The sequence below is a fragment of the Diadema setosum genome, chromosome 8 (genome assembly GCF_964275005.1).
Source record: "Diadema setosum chromosome 8, eeDiaSeto1, whole genome shotgun sequence".
NCBI lineage: Eukaryota > Metazoa > Echinodermata > Echinoidea > Diadematoida > Diadematidae > Diadema > Diadema setosum.
In genome coordinates this window covers 31,249,050-31,270,690 of record NC_092692.1, presented here as the reverse complement: position 1 = coordinate 31,270,690, position 21,641 = coordinate 31,249,050, and the positions used below count along the sequence as shown (strand labels likewise).

At 41.5% G+C, this 21,641-nt stretch overlaps 1 protein-coding gene across 1 annotated transcript; it reads left to right on the top strand.

Moving 5' to 3' along the window:
* The first annotated feature begins 685 nt into the window (after window positions 1-685).
* Window positions 686-20,992, top strand: LOC140231608 (uncharacterized). Its single transcript, XM_072311759.1, has 14 exons — window positions 686-1,014; window positions 3,900-5,806; window positions 6,542-6,691; window positions 7,716-7,829; window positions 8,701-8,857; window positions 9,384-9,514; window positions 10,339-10,389; window positions 12,166-12,352; window positions 13,610-13,782; window positions 14,818-14,909; window positions 15,418-15,499; window positions 16,274-16,426; window positions 17,321-17,408; window positions 18,355-20,992. The coding sequence occupies exons 1-14, from the start codon at window positions 696-698 to the stop codon at window positions 18,420-18,422; spliced, it is 3,672 nt and encodes a 1,223-aa protein (XP_072167860.1). The 5' UTR covers window positions 686-695; the 3' UTR covers window positions 18,423-20,992.
* The last annotated feature ends 649 nt before the right edge of the window (window positions 20,993-21,641 follow it).

Below are 21,641 nucleotides of genomic sequence, written 5' to 3'. Positions count from 1 at the left end.
TAGAGTCTTTATGCCATTGCAATTGAAAAATGTTAGGCGATTGTTTTGGAAAGTGGACGGATTCTTGTCATGCCTCCTTTCACAGTTTCAGTTCCATATTTTGTTTCCTATCCTTTGACAGATGGTCGGATCTCTTCCTTCATCATTCATTGTGTGTAAACTGTGAAACTGAAGTGTGAGTCTAACAACCCGCTATAGGACTATTAAACATTAGCAGTGTAGGTAGATGTATCATGTATATTCTATTTCTAATGTAGATCTAGGGCCTACCTGTAAAATTTAATGTTATTATTGAGTGTATACCTAACAGTATTGACTATCGGGTGTTCTAACGTTTGTGTTGGCAAGTACGTAGTCAGCAATCAAGCCATTTTCAAATTTCTGTACGAATCAATTTGGTGTCACAAATTGTGATCAAAACTTAGAGTGTAACTTTTCTAAAAGGCAGTGTATACAAGTTCAACCACACGCGTGTGTCTTTACCATCTAGCCACACGAGTGTGGTTGTAGCCATGGCCCGAGTCGCTGGATACAGGCACACTCGTGTGTAAGAGTACATTTATGTAGATCTCTACTCTGTGCTAAATTCTTGGTTCCATAAATATATACTGTAAGATCGTATCCTTGTACATGCACTTTCCACAAACGAAAGTCATGAATGCTGTCTTGTATACTTCAGCACAGGCAAAAGGATCATGGAGGTCATTCAGAATGCGGTGGCTCAGAACCTCATGGCGATGTTCCCGTCCCGCCCCCCAGAGCTGATCCTCCAGTGCGTCACGCACCCGCGGAACTGCTACGAACCGGTCACCGAGGATGGACTCCTCAACCGCTGCGTCGACGACCTGCTTTCGAGAGGCGACGACAAGGAGGACGATGATGGGGCGCAGAGTGTTGAAGAGGAGGTGATGGTGATCCCGGACTTCCAGGACATGGAGGATTTGCTGGGGAACCTTGGAAATGAGAGCGACAAAGGGACTTCTGGCGGAATGTTGATTGATCTCACAAAAGGCAGTAAGTGTCAGACTTGAACTGCTGTTGGAAGATTTTCATGTAAATGTCAGGTACAATATTGTCATGTGTATGTATTTGCAGGGGTCGCACTTACAGTAACTTTTTTTAACTAGCCAGGCGGACTACTTAGAATCAATTTTGACACTGACGCAATATTTTGGCTAGCCAGACGGACTAGTAACTTCAGAATTTTATGATTTTTAGCTAGTCCGATGTGATTTTGGGTGGCCAATGGCCAGTGGACCATTGCCAATGGCCAGTGGACCATTGCCAATTTCGAACCCTGATTTGGTTTGTTAACCACCACTCAGCCTCCTACCGTCCATATTTAATGTAGAAGATGTCCTTGCATTTGAAAACAAGATATCCTTTTTTTCACTTATCCAAGTCTTGATTAATGCACTGATCAAGAAGAGTAATGCCAATAGCTTCGGTCGACAAAAGTTGATGCTTCTTCTCGTTGACATGTCAAATTTGGACAGAAAAAAAAAAAAGAATTGCATTCAGAGTATGGGTAGTAACTGAAGACTTGCGTCTTTCAAAGACCTGTACCATGTGATGCCTACACTTGTATACTAGTCCCCACTGTTTCTTATGCAGCATTTGTACCTGTCTCAGTCTTAAGGAGAGTCTGGGACATGATTGTGTTCTTTTACACCTTAAGTTCTGCATTCATTCCTCTAACCACCCCCCCCCCCCAAAAAAAAAAAAAAAAAAAATGTAGAGAGAAGTTGATGCATGTGTACAATAATGTACCCGGTATGTGTGGTTTACAGGTCATTTTGGGTTGTCGGTGTATGCTCCATTTGAACCAGTGCTCAGGAGATGTTGTTAAAAGAAGACTGTACTGACATTTTCTAATTGTCTGATAATTAATCTACATTTTTTGATGCCTACTACTGGAAAGAGAGGATTCTAAAACCCAGGATAAGCCTGTAATGATTTTTTGAAAAAAAAATTAAAACGAGCAAGCCATGGAACAATCCACACAATTTGGCGTACGTCACAGGTGCAAAACTCCAACCATAGCAAGACGAAGTACACATGTCAATTTACTGATAAAATCTCACACGAAGTACTGCAAAAGCTGTTATTTAGTAAAATTGCAATATGGAGCTGAAATAGACATGTTAAACAATATTTATTAATTTTTAAAAGCAATCTTTTCAAAAGCTTTTTATTTAGGTAAAACTTGTGGGGAAAATTTTAGATATGCAAAATGAAATTGGCATCGTTATCCGAACGTGCTGCCCATAGAAAACTGTGTTTAAGTAACGTTACACTTACTATGCATTGAGCGATACGTGGTTCGACAGTTCAAACCTGATTCAAACTGTCTAACGTAGATGAGGGCTGAGTGATTCTTAAAATCTAAATCCAAATAGACTCTTCAACGGCATGCATGAGTTATGCCTAGTTAGATGAAAACGGCACCCATTACACATAGACTGTAGACTAGAACTACGACTAGGACTACTGAGCAGTCAAGGAGTAGATTCTACGTGGCAGTCCAAGTTTTGATGAGTACACTCGCCATTGACAGCTGTATGTGCACAGTGCTAATAAGGCACAGTGTAACGTTATAGTATACATACTCCTGCTGCCAGAACTTGAAGAAAGTCCAGACGAAAGTCCAAACTCCAAGGTCTAGATCTAGACACTTGTCCTGCAGTCACTGTTGTTCCTGTGCTGAATTTTGTAGGTAAGGTATTATCTGCTTTATGGATTTTCAATGTTTTTGTAGTCGAGATAAATCTCTTGGTGGTCTTATTTACACCAAGGACTAGATCATACAGTTAGTTTTTAATAGGACTACTACTAGGACCCATATCTCGGAAGAGTGGCCTGACCACATAGATACTAACAGGGCCGCTGCTTCGCGATCCTGGCGCTGGTGTAGATATAGTGCTCATGTACTTCCGTATCCATATATATCTCAAAATTCACCTTACCAAATTGCACCAAAATCACAGGAAAACTTTATGACTCATATCCAATTGCTCACGTCAATTGGAACCAAATCGCATGTCGGGAAGTAGAAGTGTAGATGTCGACTTTCCTGTCGTCGCTGAAAAATAATCTGCTCTACGACTAAACATGAGTGATCGCAGTGTAGGCCCTACCTGCCTGCGCACGCACAGACTGAAGTTAGCCATCTAATATCATGAGACAAATCTTTCAAGTAATCGGGAGCAAAAAAAATAAATTCACAAATTATTTGTGGTAAGTTGAATGAAAAATATAGGTCCTAAATCACACAAGTCGCCACAATCATTACACTTTTGAGTTTAGTTCCCGCGTAAATTCCCCGCAGGCACAGTACTAGTCGGCTAACTTCAGTTCTAGATTGTGCAGGTCAAAAGTTGGCGACGATATTGATACTTCCCAATGACCGATTTCGTTCATATACGTGTAAGAGAGTACTTTGAAATGTGCTTAGAAGTATATCCTGTAATTTTGGTGTGATTTGGTTCAGTGAAATTTGAGATATCTACATGGATAGGACAGTACACAAGCGCCGCCTGCTAGCTAAATTAGGCCTAAGCTTTGTCTGCTACTCGGTACGAATTGACGCACGCGTATGCGAGCGCTTGTAATCAGTATGTTAGTTTGCACCTGAGACGTCATGACATTTAGGCTTGTTAGCTCATTAGCTCATTAGCATAAATAGCACCAATAAAGGGTCATTTTGAATTCGAAATTGCGGACTAAATTGCAATGAAATCCCGCTCTTATTTGCACAGCTTGGTCTTTTGGAATTAGAAGAACAACATATAAAAAAATAGAATACCAGTACAATCCCCTTTTAACAAACAAACAAAATCTACCCACCTAACTTAATAGTAATTCAAATGTTTTGTAACTCTTCTACTTTCGTACAACAGATGGGTCAGATGCGTACTCTCCCAAGGCACGGATAGATGACAAGACCTTCCAAACCGAAGATGTCCAACAGGGCAACAAGGCCGATGTGGTGTGGATTGATTCTCCTTACCACTCGGTTCCAAAGAGTAGTTCTTCCGCGAATCAACCCCATGAACTCGACGCGGTGAAAGTGAAGAATAGCCTCAACTCGCGGCACTGGTCGACACCCACAACGCAGAGTCAGTTTATCGGGAGCAGCTCGGTCTCATCAAGTACAGCCCCCAAGTTTGACACTGCATCAACTTCAGTGGCAGCGCCTGGGAGACTCACAGTGAGTGGAACCCCTGCCAGCTACCCATCAGGACAGAAGTCACAGGTTTCAACTCCGTACACCCTGTCCCAGTCTCTTGTCATGGATCCTGTGGTTACGAAAGCTGCGACTACAACCAGCATGACAAATGCAGATGAGAATGGCGAAGGTCGCCGTTTGTTACAGGCCTCTAATCCCGACAGTAGTGTGGTCTCAACACCAACTCCATTGCAATCCGGAAATGAGAAGACTGCAAGAAGTACGGCGTCAAGAGATAATGGGTACAACTCCTTGGGTTATGGGAAAAGTTTGTTGGGCTTCAGCAGCGTTTCGAGACCCATGCAAAGTGGAACTACCAGCTCACTCCTTCCCTCACCAGTGGCTATGAGAAATGCATGTAATAGAGCTCAGAATAACAGTGCTACCAGGGGAAGACTGATACCAGCAACACTCAGCAGAGCGCCTAGTAATGGAGAAAGGGACATAGCAATGGGAAAAGTTATTAAATCTGAAGCCACTGTAAGCACTGCCTCAACTTTGTCGCACACACCTTCGTCCTCCTTTGTGAATCCCTTCTTGAATCAGCGTACGGCTCCAGCAACAGCGGTCACCCCTTCACTAAGTGGTTCTTCAGTAGCTAATGTGACATTGTCCACTTCTTCCTCTGCCACGCAGCAAAAGGGACACAGTGTAGCCAAGACAACTATCGCGAGGAGCTCCTTGCAGAATGGTGCAAACTTGACACTTCCTTTCCACCCCAGTGTACCTACTCTGGGTAGGACCCCAAGCATAACCGGGGGCAGTGGACCTACACTGGGTAGGACCCCAAGCACACCCATGGGCAGTGCCCAAACAGCTGTCATTGAAAGAACATTAGGGAGAGCCCCTGCCTTGAAGCCAGCAGTCTTGACGCTAGCAAACTCAAACCAGAATCTGTTTTCTAATACAAGGGTAGGACTGCAGCAACAGAGGGAAGTCCCCATGCATGCAACTGCCAAAAGCAATCCAGCTCCTAGGACAGCAACTGCTTCTTCCAGGCCTGGTGCAATCAACGCTGCACACAACACAGGTATCTTACTGCAGGGTTCGTCGTCCTTGGCGGGGTCCCTCCAGAATCCTAGAGCTCTCCAAGTCACTAGGGCACCTGTGTCCATTGCAGGACTTCAGGTGACACCAGCCGCACCGACTGTTGGACAGAAGCCGCGAGACCTTATTGGTGTCAATCAAAGGCCAGCTGCCCATTCCGCCTTGCGCCCCCAAGTCCCTGCCCTCCAGAGACCGGCCATTCCGCCCATGACCCAGGGGCAAGGTAATGCTAGAGGTGCACCTCCCCCAGCACCACTGGTCTATCCCCCTGTGCCTGCCAGACCTGCACCCTTTGCACCAAATGTCTTGGCTGGGCCTCCTCCTTTTATGCCTCCCCAACCTTGGAACCTTAATGGGCCAGGGTTTTTGGGACCACCCCCTCCGAGGGTACCAAATCCTGGACCCGCTGTAGCTGTAGCCCAGGGACCAGGGGCATATCCGTATTTCAATAATGCACCGGAGGGGAACCAGACTGAGCCCCTGGCAGATGAGGAGGAGATGACTATCATGTCCTTACAACTGGCTGAAGTGGTATGTTTTATGCCAAAATACTGTTGAAGTGTAAATTTTCACACAAGTCTGTGTTCTGTTCAAACTATTCACTGCTGCCTCAGCGGCTATGGGTTTTAAATAGGAAGTACATACTACAGTTTAAAGTAACTGGCCCGCACTATGACAGTGAATTCGCTCTTGCTACAAGACTAGCGAATGTGAAGAAAACTACAAGTAACATAATGGCAGATATACTCCTACAAAATACCTACTCTGAAATCAAAGATTGATGATATTACATACATGTTTAAATAAAAGCAAAAGTTTAGTGCCATTTTTGGACTATCTTCATGTTGCATGAAATGCGCAAAAATTTCCACCCTGCAAAAGTGTCTACTTTCACAGTAAAATATACTTTCAGTTATGTGTGCATGTGTGTATGATTATGTGTTGATGCAGTGTTCTTTAGGTTCTGCTTTTGTATCGAGAAGTAGGGATTGTTTTTGTGTGTAAAGTTTTCATCATGGTAGTATGCTTTATTTGTGATGATCATTTGTGAGTTTAAATATCTTGTGTTATGTAATACAAAATTGCACAGATCGCTTGTGGTGTATGCAATTTCTACAAATTTGATTAATTCGTATTAGTGTACACAATTATATTCAAGCAGTACATATTGTACTGTACAGCATGTAGAAGAGCTAAGTTCCATTTGAATGAGAGGGCTTTATTCGCATGTTTGCTTGTTTTTTTTTTTAATTCTAATCTCTGCAGTTGAAGTTGTTTCCCAATGCCCAGGAGGGCTTTGTGAGAAACAAACTGAAGGAATTTAAGCACACCAATGATCCTGTCAACTATGCCTGCAATTATCTGCTCGAAAACCCAGACTTCCCAAAAAAGAGTCACACTAAGCCTGCAGACAAGGTACGAGTAGTATCTACCAGTATTCATTTGTTTGTTAACTTCTTTGCTTGTTTGTTGTTGTTTTTCACTTTTGTTGTTGCATCAACATGCAGTTGCTGCAGTCATTCTTGCATAGCTCAAAGCATGTGTTTGTTGATTTTCAGGAAGCCAATATACAGAAGAATACATCAAGATTAATAGGCATTTGGTATCACAACCATGGATTTGTCATTCAAACCAAATTTTTTTAAAGTCCACTTTAAAATTGCCATTGGATACTGTTGAGAGAGATGGCTCTCCATTGCAAGCCCTTCAAATACATGCCCAAATTTATACTGAGAAAGGGCACTATGATTGTATGTGCTTGATGACAGATGTACTTGGATGCAACTCTTAACCTCATATGCCAATATAGTGAAACCCTGTTATAACGAGTTCGGTTATAACGAACACTCCATGTTCAAAATGAGAGGTTGGGACATCTTGTCTCATTCTTCAATCAATGCAGTGCTCCCATAAGCAAGAGTGGTCATTGCTTTTCCAACTGCAATAGCTGCATTGTATGTGTGGTGTATTTATGAACAATACTGTTGTACATGGTATAGACAGTTTAGACGGTGGGTTGCTACCGTAAGTAGGCCGTCAGAAATGGAGGGCACTGCTGCAAAGCTTAGCTTTGTATTGCAGTCCCCTCAGAAAAACAAACACAGAAACAAAACAAAACAAATTTCTTGTTGCAATCATGCCAGTCGCAGCTCCTTGGAAGCCAAACCAGGATGCGAATCATGTCGTGTGTCAATGGAAGTGCCGAAGTGACAAGATTGTGCGTGTTACTCTTATGTACAATAAAAGCAAGAGTGACTGTGCAAGTAAAAGCATTGGTCCCTTTCTCCAGCATGTGGAAACCAGGAGGCTGCATCTTGTCACTGAAGGGTAATGCAACCTCTCTGATCATACCTGAGAATGCAAGAATGTGATGTGCAAGTTGTCCTTGCTGGTACATAAGGTCTAATGGTGGCTGTTTTCTTTGAAATGTCTTGAGGAGCAGGAGGAGAAGGAGGTGGACTACCTGAAGATCTGGAAGACCCGTGGACGCATCGAGAATTTCCACCTCTACTCCTCACAGGGTCTGAATCTTCTCTCCAATGACTTCACCAAGGTAGAGAACTGCTGAATTTTAGGCAAAGATTAGAATGATGATGATGATGATGATGATGATGGTAATGATGATGATGATAACGATAGAAATTTTGGTTTTAGTTTTGAAAAAAAAATTATAATGATCAGTATTCATGTATGTTATTAAAATACAGGCGACTGCCGATATTGCGAAGTCCTAGGGACCAGCACTCTCCTTTTGTTACATTGTCATTTTTTATAGCCGAAAAATGAAGCATACAAATATATTTCATAGACAATGATTTTGGAATCTGAATTTTCATTTTTGTTGTAACAAGAATTTCACTCTAACCGTGTGTGTTATTGATGGGGGTGTGCTACATTGCCCTTTTACCGAATGCAACTTGCAGCACAGGACTGGCATCATTCGTGATTTAGCTGGCCCTTGATACAAAGTACCTATTGATTCACAAGTTTCAGTTTCCTTGTATTGAAATGCTTCTGCAGCCACTTGACTTAAATACCACAGAAAGCAGGGGGAATGATATTACCGTGAACATATTTGTCAGTGAGAAGTCAAGGGAATGTGTACTGTTCATTAAAATGAAATTTTATGGAATTCTCTTCATATTTTCTGTATATCTTTTTCCATATATGTGACATCACAATGAAATGACACTGAAACTTTGAATATTCAGAACTTCAAAAAATGTCCAATTTCCTTCAAACTTTCACTGATGTGTGCCACTGATCTTGCTGTATTTACTCAGTCCACATACATATTTGGGTTTCATTCCCCTTTAATGAGGGCAAGATGAAATTTCTGTGGGAAAACTACTTCGGGACTCTGATAGGATAACAAACAGCACATCAAAACTTCGGGGACGCCCTTCTCAATCTTCTCATTACAGATCAGCAAGACCAGTCTGCGATTGGTGATGCAGTCACTCTTCAACTTCTGCTACGCCAAGACGCGGAAGGCCCTGGACGACGCCATCAAAGCCGACCCCAACGCCCAGGCCATGATGCAGGATAACAGTAGGGGGACGTTCTTCCACGTCAGTGGAGGTAGGTTCCATGCTCCTCATTTTGGGGGAATGGATCTCAGAATGAGTAAAATGCATGGTGATTTATGTGTGTGTGTGTGTGTGTGTATGTGTGTGTGGATGTACTCTGTAGGAGTACATGTTCATAGCGTTCAGTGTTTGATTGTTGTGATGAGTTGACTAGTAGTATGCCAGTCATTGTAGTGTCTGTGTAGCTTTGTGTGTGTGATGACTGACTTGATTTTTTGACATAAGTGTACTTTATGCAACTGATTGACAAATCGCCCTACATCGATGTAAATACGCACTGGATTTATCAGTGTTTTGGTAGAAGCCATTTCAATTCAGTGCGTATTTATGTTGATGTAGGGCAATTGTCAATCAGTTGCATTAAAAAAAAAAAAAACTTCCCGACGGAATAATTTCATGAATTTGGATAAGTGTACTTTGATTATAACATCTCCCCACCTTCCCCTCTTATCTTCCTGCTGCCCAACTGCATCTCCAATGGTTGCATCAATGTTTTAATCCGTTTTCCCTTGGTCCAGAAAATGGGCGCAAAGTGGAAGTGCGTCTCTTGAGGAAGCCCCGCCCGCCCGTCCACTTCCTCTCCACACTCCATCCCGAGCTGCAGAAGGAGGTGGACTTCATCAAGAAACTCATGAAGAACGAAGATGAGGTAAAAGTCCTGATCTTGTATTTCGTTACATAAGCCGCCGATCAAGACTACATCTTGTCGGGTTGTTGTGTGAGATCATGGTGTGCGTATGTGTGGCAATTTGCAGAGATGAGGTAACATTCAAGGTGTAATATCTCGTGGTATGTTTACCTTACCCTTGCTGTGTCTTGTTCGCCAGTTGGCGTGCAAGCTGGAGTGCTTTCTTTGTCGATTGACACAAGTGTCTGGAAACTGATTGTCACTGAAAAACTTCCCGAATCCCTTTTGTGTTACCTTGGCCTTCCCCTGTTAGACTGAGGCACATTGCTTCACCTCAGTGGGTGTGCTAACTTTACAACTACAAGTTTGAATAGATTACTAAAAAAACTTGGCCAGTTGAGCTAAGTGCTTGGGTACATAGAGGGTTAATGTTTGGAACGACAATGGAAGTGATAATTTTACTTTTTACTTTTGACACTCGAGATATGAGATACAAAGAAAAAGAAAACATAAGAATGTGAAAGTCTAAAAATCTGTGGTATCGTTCCCTTCTCATTCCTGTTGAATTTTTCCTTTGTGGCCGAAACTATGGCAGGAAAATCTTGACAGAATTGATGCAGTAAAATCCCTAAAGGTGTGAATAGATGCCAAACATAAAGATAATTCCACCACGCCCAAAACTGAATGATATACCATGATGGTAAAAGGCTGTCCTGAGTGCATAGATCTGCTTTGTGCTATCCGATGTCCATGCAATATATTTTATGTGTGCAAGTGTCCTGATGTGATTCTAACACTATTCAGTTCAGTTCACTTCAATTCACTCCTTCTCTTTTTGCTGACAGAAATCAGACTACCAAGTGGCATTAAGGTTGAACGAGGACCAGTATGAGAAGGTAAATAGAACAACTAATGTAATAATATAATCAGTTATTTGTATGTATATGTATTTTTTTTTTCTTATAAAACCTGGAGACCTTATACAGCATGAATTATGAGTCTATATTTCTATATGACCCCAACAAAGTATTCTCATTGAAAGGGGGGGGGGGGGGATTCTTAATTACGCATGCTACCAACATTTTGTTCTGAAGGTATGATAACGTAGACATTGCCTGTTCTTTTTAATGGAAATTTTCATTTAAGTGCTCATCAGTAGTTGGTAGTAGTAATGTCAAAGTACTGTGTAAAATTTTCTCATCTAAGAGTAAATATAGAATTGCTTTGAATGTGATTGGACATTATAGAATGCGTAATGTAAGTTCATTATTTTTATGCCTCCGCCACGAAGTGGTGCCGGAGGCATTATGTTTTCGGGTTGTCCGTCCGTCCGTCCGTCCGCTTTCATTTACGCGATAACTTGAGTAATATTTACTGGAATTTTACCAAACTTGGTCCAAGTATGAAGTATGATGGGGCAATTATTTGATTAGATTTTGGGTGAAATCGGCCGAAGGTCAAAGGTCAAAGGTCAAGGTCAAATCATGAAATTGTATCCGTTTACGCGATAACTCGAGACTGGATGGAGCGAATTTCACCAAACTTTGTTGGAGGATGATGTATGATGGGACAATTACTTGATTAGTTTTTCAGTGAAATCGGACAGAGGTCAAAGGTCAAAGATCAAGGTCAAATCCTAAAATTTATCTGTTTACGTGATAACTCAAAACTGGATGAAGCAGCTTTCACCAAACTTGGTCCAAGGATGATGTATGATGGGACAATTAGTTGAGTAGATTTTAGTGACATTGGCAAGAGGTCAAAGGTCAAAAGGTCAAGGTCAAATGCTACAAATGTTGCAATTTCCCCCATATCTATGCAATGCCCAAAGGTATTTTCTTTAAACTTGGTGTGGACATGTACTACTGGGTAAAGATTCTCCAGGGAGAGTTTCATGTCATAAGGTCAAAGGTCAAAAGGTCAAAGGTTAGTTGAAAATGTTGCAATATTACTTTTCTCTCAAATGCTTCAATGTATCTTCGTGGAACTTGGTACATATGCATGTACTGTCTGGCAGGGATTATCTAGGGAATTTAGGGGTCATGGGTCAATAGTCAGGGGTCAAAGGTCAAGGTCAACTCCTCAAAATTTTACTATTTCCCTCATATACTAGTATATGCAATGCTTGCATTATTAGTTTCAAAACTTAATACATGCATTACCTAATGGGGATTCTCCGGGAAATTTCCAGCCAGAAGGTCAAAGGTTAAGGGTCAAAGAACAGGTTTCAATGCCCCCCTTCAAAAAAAAAAACAAAAAAAAATCTATTTTGTACCGTCATCACACTCTTTCTTCGTACCTTGGAAATTACTCATTGCATAAACTTTCCCAAAATTCCCCAAATATGTGTACCTGCACTCTTAGAAAATTATAGCAAACCCAGTTCAAGACATTTCTGACAAACCCGTCATTTCAATATTTTGCCAGTTATGTGAAACTGTCATGGATCACACATTGTGAAGACATTGTACTATACGCCTATTGGGAGAATCATGCATTATGGCGGAGGCATCAGTCGCCATAGCGACATTTCTAGTTTTTTGTGAAGTGTATTGGACTTGCAGAACTTTGAACACACTTTAAATATGGAAATTCGAAGACTTTCTCAATCGAATCAGAAATCCATTTCTTATAAATATTTTTCCTTGTCTGTGACTCTTGACCCTTTCCAGGAAGGTCAGATGATAGAGTGCGGCTGCTGCTACATGGAAGTGACCTTTGAGAACATGGTGCAGTGCCTGGAGGGACACCTGTTCTGTCGCACCTGCCTCCAGAGCTACACCAAGGAGGCGGTCTTCGGCCAGGGCAAGGCCACCTTGTCCTGTCTTGAGGATGGCTGTGACAGTGTCTTCCCCAGAAGTGAGTTTTTTGCCTTTATTACCTCTGCCAAAGGAGTAGGTTATGCTTTCATCGATGTTTGTTGGCTTGTTTGTTAGTTTGTTTGTCCGTGTGCAAAATAACTCCAAAAGTTGTGAACGGATTTGGATGAAACTTGCTGGAAAAGTTGATATTGACACAAGGAACAGATGATTAAATTTTGGTAGTGATCCGGGAATTTTTGTGGATTTTGGAAGGATATTTTATCTTTTTGCGTATGAGGTCAGTGAACTTGGAAGTTCTAGCTGCGCATACTGGAGGTTTACAAACGAGCACTAAAGCGAGTGCTCTGCTCAGGCAAGGCGCCGTGCAGCGGGAAACTGATGATGTAGCCAAAGGCTTCTATAATGAGAAATTTTATGCATGTATGGGTGGAAATGAGTTGTTGGCTTGGCGGAGGTCTGCACTCTCCGAGTACTTTTCTAGTTCATTTATTTTTATATTTTTTTATTGGGGGGGGGGGGGAGGGGGAGGGGAGGAGGGGACTTTTGGTTTGACCCCCTCAGAACTGTTGCTGTAGAGTACCACTGATATTGCAACTGATCAACAAATTGCCCTTTATTGACGTAAATGAGCATCAAATTTATCAGTGTTTTAGTAGCAGCCATGATGACAAAAAAATCATGAGCATACATACTCGGCCTGGATTCGAACTAATGACCCTCTGATTACTGGACAGGGATCTTGTCTACTAGACCACAGAGCCTGCGCCCAGCCAGCCAGTGCTGGTTCTAATGCTTCTAGCATGCAGCGGGTACTGCGTATCTATATTTGCGTTATTGAAATTCTTGCGTTGTTTTTTTTTTAATATATTACAACACAGTGTTGCTGCCATTGGGAATGACAGAGTTAGGCTGGTCTGTGCAAAGAGAAGAAAGTAGATGAAGCACTTGAGTGGGACTTTCCATAATTGCATCAATGCATAATATCATGGACATGTTTTCCTTGACCATTGAGCATGCTAAAATTTCAAGGTGGGGACTGCCCAGTACATCATATACCTCTGATAGCAAACCTGTTTAGTGGGGCAACATCAGTCGATGACGGGTTCGAGTCCCACTGATTCCTTTTTTTATTTTCCAACATGTTTGTTAAGTTACAGATCAGCAGTTGCGATCTTAACAAATTTAATTTGTAGAGGGAGACAAACTGAAGAAACTCACACCTGAATCTTTGGATATGTCCAGAGATGATATGCGATCTCACTGGATCTTCTGTCTGTTTCCTGTCCTGGACCAGGTCAGCTGGAGAAGACCCTGTCCAGCGAGATTCTGGCCAAGTACGACGAGCGCGTGGTGGAGGAGTCCATCCAGCTGGCTGATGTGGACAACCTGCTCCGCTGCCCCAACTGCAACTACGCAGCCGTGCTTGACGCGGACCACAAGATCTTCTCCTGTCCCGAATGCCACGAGGTCAGTGTCCACATTAAAGGAGCTACGTAATGCATACATGTGCGTATGTATATGCATATGTATATGCTTATGTGACGGACAATGCTTTTGCGACTGCTGCATCACGATTGTGGAACGCTCTACCACGGTTCGTCCACATTTCTCCATCCCTTGATGTCCTCAAAAAGAATCAGAAGACTTTTCTTTTTAATGCTAATCTGTGACTGAATTTTGTTTTAAAGTGCTGTGAAACCAGTCATTGACTGTGTAAGAGCGCTATACAATTGATCGATTGTATTGTATTGTATGTAGGCTTGTGTTGATTTATAATACCCTTGACATCGCTTATACGTGCCATATATTCCATAGTAATTTTTCTACTAGTTTTCTCCAGATTACTTGGATACCCCCAAAAAATCTTCCGAATCAAGATTCTATTTATGACATTATTTGTTTCCCCTGAAATTTTCCCATCTGGATCCCCTAGCCAACTGGACTGATTGTGCAAAAATGCACATCATATTTGTGTATATATACATAGCACACATTATGAGCTTGAAGCGTGATGTCCCTTGTAGCCTGGGTAGGGCGCCCGCTTCAGGGCCTGGGAAGCTCTATAGTTATAGACACTCTCTGGTGCTATCTTAGCCTTATTTGTGAATATAAAATATACTTATGACAAAACTAAACGCTAGAGGGAGAAAGCTAGCATTTGAGCATAGAAAATCAGTCTTACATGGGAGACACGCAGCTAGAGCGGGAGAAATTCAAACTTAAGTGGGGGAGTGGCAGATTTTGAGAAAATGGCCTCAAAGCGGGAGATGTTTGTGTACTGTAAAACACGACATTTTCGCAGCATTAAATTTTCGCGAATTGCAGCCGATGGCCTTTTTCGCGGGATGAAATTTTCACAAGTTGCCCCTAACATTCAATGTGTACAGTGACGACAAGAACTTTTGGTGCATTTTAAGTTTGTGAATCTTGGCTCGTGCGAAATTAAAATGCACACGAACATTCCTCGGGTTTACAGTATATTACTGTTTGCTACAAACTCAGGAAACATGTCGAGACTGCAAGGAGCCATGGAAGGACCATTTTGGCCTGGCCTGCGATGAGGTGAAAAAGCAGTCCAAACTGAGGCTGACATAGTAAGTGGATTGTTCATGATCTCTCTGATGAACTGAAGACTTCTCACACAGCGGTCACACTCCACTATTTGTATGATCTTTTCATGGTGGTGGTGGTTTCTGTCCGCTGCCACTTGCCTCTTCTTTGTGTTTGAATAACAGTGAACATGAAAGCAGCGGAATAGATGATAAAATAGCAGGAAGAGTAAATTAAGAGTAAGTAAGACAATCATGAATCCGTCATTTTGACTGTGATCGGTGAGAACCAAGCACTGGCCATTACCATTACAATGCAGTCTCTTTCAGTGTTGTGTAGTCCTAAGGTACCTTAATATGTGGCCACCTTTCCTCTGAAAGCCCACACACACTCACAAGAAAGAAATATAGGGAGGAAATACTGAGATTTTGATAATGGTTTCACACATGAGTTGCAACTTGTTGAATCAAATAGGATACATTGTATTGCATTACTTGTCTATGTAATGTAAGACATGAACTTGTATCTTGTGTCACTCCTATGCCAACACAGCCACGAGAGAATGACTGAAGCCAAAGTGCGGACCTGCTACAAGTGTGGGACCAAGTTCACCAAGGATCAAGGCTGCAATAAGGTACCTTCTTGCCTTTCCTATGGTAGTGGAAAAAAAAAAAAAAATCCAATCAATGGTTTCAAGTCCCAAATGATATCACCAAGGATTCTGTGTTCAGGCAACAAAGTTTGAAGTTCAGAAACCAGGGAAAACACTGGCTCCTCCACCCCCCCCCCCCCATTAAAGTTTGTCCAGGCCTCTCCCAGAAAGGATCAAGGATCAGCCTGGTTTCCCCGAGGCCTGCGTGACATACCTGCAAATAATAACTTCAAAGCAGATTCCAAGTATGAACTGATTGATTCATTCATTAAGTGTGATTATTTATTTTTGCATTCCAACAAGAAAGAAAGAAAAAAAAAAGAGAGAGATATCAGTACAACGTATACATTCTTCAATACAGTGATAGCATAAATATAACATAATGGCAACTTTTAACATGAGAACATGAATGCAATTTTTAAAGAATAGAAATATGGGAAGATCAAAAAAAGCTCAAAGAGCATGACAGTTGGTCATCCCAGCATGTCACTATAACATGAAGAGAATATAAAAATCAAGATTTCTACAACAAATTGAAAAGTTGCTCATGTAGTCACTAATCAAATATCAACATTTTCTTACGTCCTAAATTACGTTGGACATGCCGGTACATCCCCTCTCCCGATCGCAATATTTCTTTATTTTTATTTTTATTTTTGTTTTGTTTTGTGTGTGAATCCAAACCAGATTGAACTTACACTAAAACTATTAATTCAAAGAGAAAGTTCCCATCTTTTTTTTTTCCCCTCATCCCAGATGACGTGCCGGTGCGGTGCCAAGATGTGCTACATCTGCCGTCAGCCCATCAAGGACTACTCCCACTTTGACAACACGGCCCAGCAGCCCAGGCCGGGCGTGAAGTGGGTCCCGCGCCCCGGCGAGAAGTGCCGACTGTGGACCAATGCAGAGGTAGGCATGGATAGAAATGACAGCATGCTGCTTGTACTGTGTAGAGGTACCTGCTGTATATCAGTAGGCTTTCTTGTTTCTTCAGAATGATCATCTCAATTTTTATTTTTTAAAGATATCTAATTATGACAAAACTTTCACAGTTCTGTCCTTTTTTTTAAATGAACTTGAAATGGAGAGAACTTTTATACATATAGTGAATGGTCATGATTGCAATGGTACAAGATTTCGCACGAGGTGAAAGATAGAGGCGCTCTATTCAATGAGGCAAAGCTGAGTTGAATAGTGCGCCTCATCTTTCACCGAGTGCGAAATCTTGTTCCATTGCACGAGTAAAGACCATACACTATAATAGACAACACCTCAAACGTCAACAGATTTGGTCCACACAGATTCTTGAATTTAGCACAGAAATGGCAACTATTTTCCATGAAAGATGAATTAGTAGCCACACAGTCGCAGTCACAACCGTGTACGTGTACGTGAAACGAAGTTGTTTGCAAAAATGAGTGACAGAAGTATGCGCTTGTTGTTAGCGGGCTTGTAATTGTTGAGTGCACGCGGCAAATGTTTGTTTATTGTGACATCAGAGCCGTGCGATGGAAGAAAAACTTTGAATCAATCTTGAGTTTAACACGGGAGTCAGTGGAAATGGGTGACGTCAGCCATGTGCTATCCATTTTTGCTCAAACAAAATTGTACGGCTGACAGCCAGAGCGTGAGATGGAACTTTTCACTAAATGCCATGTGATGGGCAATCGGCCAGTCGGATAGCTATATTCTAAGTTTCAATACACAGTGGACCCGTGCATGTTCCGCTGTGTTGTGTATGCCGGTGAACAGCGAACTTGATTAATATTTCCTGTCAATCGTCTTTGTCGTGTCATTTTGCAGGAAGATGACGACCGGGCTGTCCATGAGATCGAGATGGAGATGAAGGAGGAGGAGAGGAAGTTGAGACTGAAATCATCCACCTCGGCCGGTGAGTCAATCCTCTCCACCAGTATGTGCTCTGAGCTGACGTTTAACTTGTAAGGAAGCAAGCATTGTATATATGCCACAGTGTGTGAAATGCTTAAAATGATAACCCTCCTCATTGTCAACTACTGTAAAAGTGGATATTTTTGTGTCGCAATTTTTTTTTTGCGCTTTGCTGGGTTTAACAAATTTTGTGTGTGTTTAATTCTGCATAATCGAAACATAAGATAGTGTTATATATCACAAACAAAAATATTTACACGCTTTTTTTTTTTGCACTACTTTTCTATGGCCGGAAATGTGGAAAAATTTCCACGGTAACAGTTATATATTGCTTCCTGTGGTCTTGTGAATTACATACATATTGTTGGTTTTGTTTTGTATTTTATTTACACCCCCCCCCCCCAAAAAAAAAAAAAAAAAGAAAGAAAGAAAGAAAAGAAAATGAAATAAAATGCAGATTGGAACAAAGCCAACAAAACAGCAAAAAAACAAAAGTACAGTTTGGTGGTCTCAATATAAATCCGGGCTGGCCACTGCAGAAAATGGCGACTCATGTTTGAAAGCGCAACATAGTGGCAAAGTCTTTTGGTGACGGACAACAACTTTACGGTCATTTGATGTCAATATGAGGTAGTCCAAGGCCTGTTTGCACTTGCTACAGAACTCTTGTAGTTTGAACTGAAGTAAGCCTCAATTTTGGTACTTTCAGAAAGAAATATGTGTGAAAGAAGGCCTACTCCTTACACATCCAAATACTCCAAATACTCAGTCGGCTTGAATCACAGGATGTGTATTACACATATCAAAACAAAAGAAAAGGAGAATTTCTTCTTATTGCTTTGATCTGTTGTTAGATTTGACCTTGTGGGTGCCGACTCAAAGTGGACCTCTAGCGTCCCTCTAATTGATTTTGTTTGACTTTTTTTTTTCTTTTAATATATTGGCAGATGCGAAACGAGCCACGGATGGAGAAGAGACGGAGGGAAACGAGGCCAAGCGAGCCCGGACCAGCTGAGATGAGATTTCTCCGCCGTGGCAAATAGGAGCCGTACCTCGAGTGGCTTTTTGTAGAGGGCGCCGCTCACGGGTTGACCGCGAGAGACCCGGAAACACGGTGGAGCTTTCGTCCGAGTGGTCGTCACGATCAGCGTCTTCGAAGGTCGCCTCATGACGTGCGTGATGCGGATGCGATTGCAAAGAATGTGTGTGCGTTTGAGCTGTCCCGCGTGATCAAATCTTCCAGGATGCAGCATTCCAAGACTGGAGACTCCGCACTGCCCTTTCACCGCCTTCCATTGGAGATTCTTATGTCAGAAGCTTGGAGTGGACCAGCATTCTACACTCATGTGGTACACTGAGGGAGGGAAAGTCTATGTGTTATGGCGCCTTTATTTGGGTTACGCCTGTGTCTGTGTAATGAGCCAGGAATTGCAATAGCCAGCACAAGCAGTGCCACTTGCAATCTTTATATTCACTATTATGAAAAAAAAAAGAAAAGAAGGAAAGGTCAGGAAAAGAAAAAGGGCAGATATGCCAGCAGTAGCCTGGCAAAAAGAAACATTGTTTATCGTAAGTACTATGTCTAACATATGCAGGTATTGGCTCAGTAATGGTAGATATGTTGAGGGAAAAAAAATAAATGTTGGCCACTACTATGACACGAGGAGTTGGGTTCCTCACAGACAGAGCTTTCAAAGGCTCAACTTTTTAGTGTTGGGATATAAAGTTTAAATGTCTTCCTATTCATGTGCTATAGATAGCCGTATTATTTGGCTTGTACTGTTTAAAGCTCGTTCAAAGAGCGAGATAGTTGTGTCAATGACAATTTTTTGCATGTACTATTCATACCAAAATGCATTTTGAGCATTTTGTGTTTTGTGATTTGACAGCTCTATTCCATGTGTGTAACCGCTGGCAAACATAATGCATGCGAAGAGCTACAGTCATGAGCGGTTTACTTGGCTGAGACTTGAGTCATTAAATTCATATGATTGTATGCAGCTGATGATGACGTAACTGTCACTGTTCACATCTGAAAGTTAGATGACACTGTATGCCTCGCTTGTACAATGTGGTGTCTCATTTGTTTGTTAGTTGGAACACAGTTTAAGAGCTCATTTCGGTGGATTCACTGTTGAAGATCTGCTGTTCAAAGCCGTGCTGGCTACAGGGTGAGTTTGTAAATAGTGTACCATAATGCAAAAAAGACAGATGTGATATATTTTGCCTCTTTCTCTCTCCAAATGTACGTCTTTCATGCCTGGATGCGAGTTATGCAATATGCGAGTCGTGCCTTTTTAGAGTTGACCAGTTTCCAGACTGACTTTATGTTTGAAGGGAATAGACTGTGCTTGCATATGGAACATGCAGTTAGCAATATCGGAGCTTCACTCCACTCTGATTAAAAACAAAGTTGAACAAACCATATCAGCACGAAGGGGACATTCGTAATCTTACATCAGAAACTGACGTAAAGATTGGCAGATGGGATTTCTCTGGTTGTCTTTCTTGTGTGTTTATTGACAAGAAAGGAATTGAAAAATGCTATGGACGGATTATCAGATTTAATTGTGACTTGGCATACTCATGATGCAACTTCTCTTTGACCCCATTTCAAAGTTTCTGATGAGTTTTTATGCACATAGGCATGTGAGTAATTGGTGGATAATGGAGAAAACTAACATCAGAGGAAGAATTCCCTCCCCCACTCCCCCCATTTGAAAAAAAAAAAAATAACATGTGTCTACAAACACTGTTGAAACAATTTTCACACCTAATATCACTCTTACCAACTGCAGGACAAAAACATGTGTTGCCTTTCAAGGAAATACACCTGGAATCAGCCTTGTTGACCCAAAACATGATTCAGGACCTACTTTATGAAGAAGAAGAAAAAAAAAAAGAGAGACTCTCATGGGTTTTATGATGCACAGTCACATTGATGGATAATGCCAGGAGGCTTAGTGGTAAATATTTGAAAACTTTGAAAGCTCATTGTTATTACGTACCACGGCACTTGCATTCTAACATACGTGCCAAACAAGAGCCGCGCTACTTGGAAGTGAGTTATGAAGATAGCAGACTCTGGAAGTGTCTCCTTATCATTCACTACATCACAGTCGTCTTCATGAATAACAAGTTGTGTCAGTATGGAAAGCCAGTGTTGTATTTATAAAGAGGAAACAGAAAGATATATATAAAAGGAGAAATGAAAAACAAAAACAAAACAAAAACAACAAAACAACAGAAGATGACATCTTGCTGATGATATGGAGACGTGTGCCTGAGGCAGATCAGGAATGGATTCCACTTTTGTACATTGGACACTGCGTTCATTCCTCGCCATGCTACCAGGCGAAAAGAGGATGTTGTGCGTAGCATGCGAGTGGCGTCATTTACGTGTATATGTACGTGCAATTTTCACTTGAGTGAGAAAGAACAATTTGTGCTATAGGGATGTGCCAATTGACGTAAGGAGTTCATCCCTTGAAAAGGGCAGAGCACTCTCTGACCTCGATCTGTGATCTCCTTTGCAATGCTAATTTTTAAACCAAATATCTTTTCCACTCTGCCACAGATGACAGAAACACCATAAAATTTACATTTTGTGGCATTTGCCTTGGAGTTGACAATACGTTCTTTGAGTCTTTGAGTCTTTTTTTCTTTTTCTTTTTCATTAGGTGTTTCTATCAGACCTAGGATAAAATGCTACAATATGATTGCAAAATATTCTCCCCAGGTTTTACAGGCCAAGTATTTCTGAGTGATTTTGTTCTTGCATAATTTCTCAACTTTCAAATATGATAACACACTTATGTAGCTGTCTGAAAACCAAATGCAATGTCTACTACCCCCAGGGTTGGAATTCACCAACTTTGTTTGTTGCTTTTTAAGGAATAGTACATAACTATTTCTCATTGTGAATTCAACCACTTTTTAGATTGTCCTGTCTTGTGAATTATCATTCACAAGAAATGGCGTATTTTCAGGTGATATAGATTTAAACCATGATTATAGAACCTCTTCCAATATTTGTAGAGAATACTGGCTGTTGCCTTTATAAACATGAAAGGTTCAACTTTAGCCGTCATGGAGGCATGTGTCACAGTCTAACTCATACTAAAATAGATGTTCAAGTTGTTGTTTTTCTTACAAAGTGCCAAATTCTGGAGATGGGTGGTCTTCAACTTTGTTGTAAACAGCGGATCTGCTTTGTCACAAATCAGTGCAATTT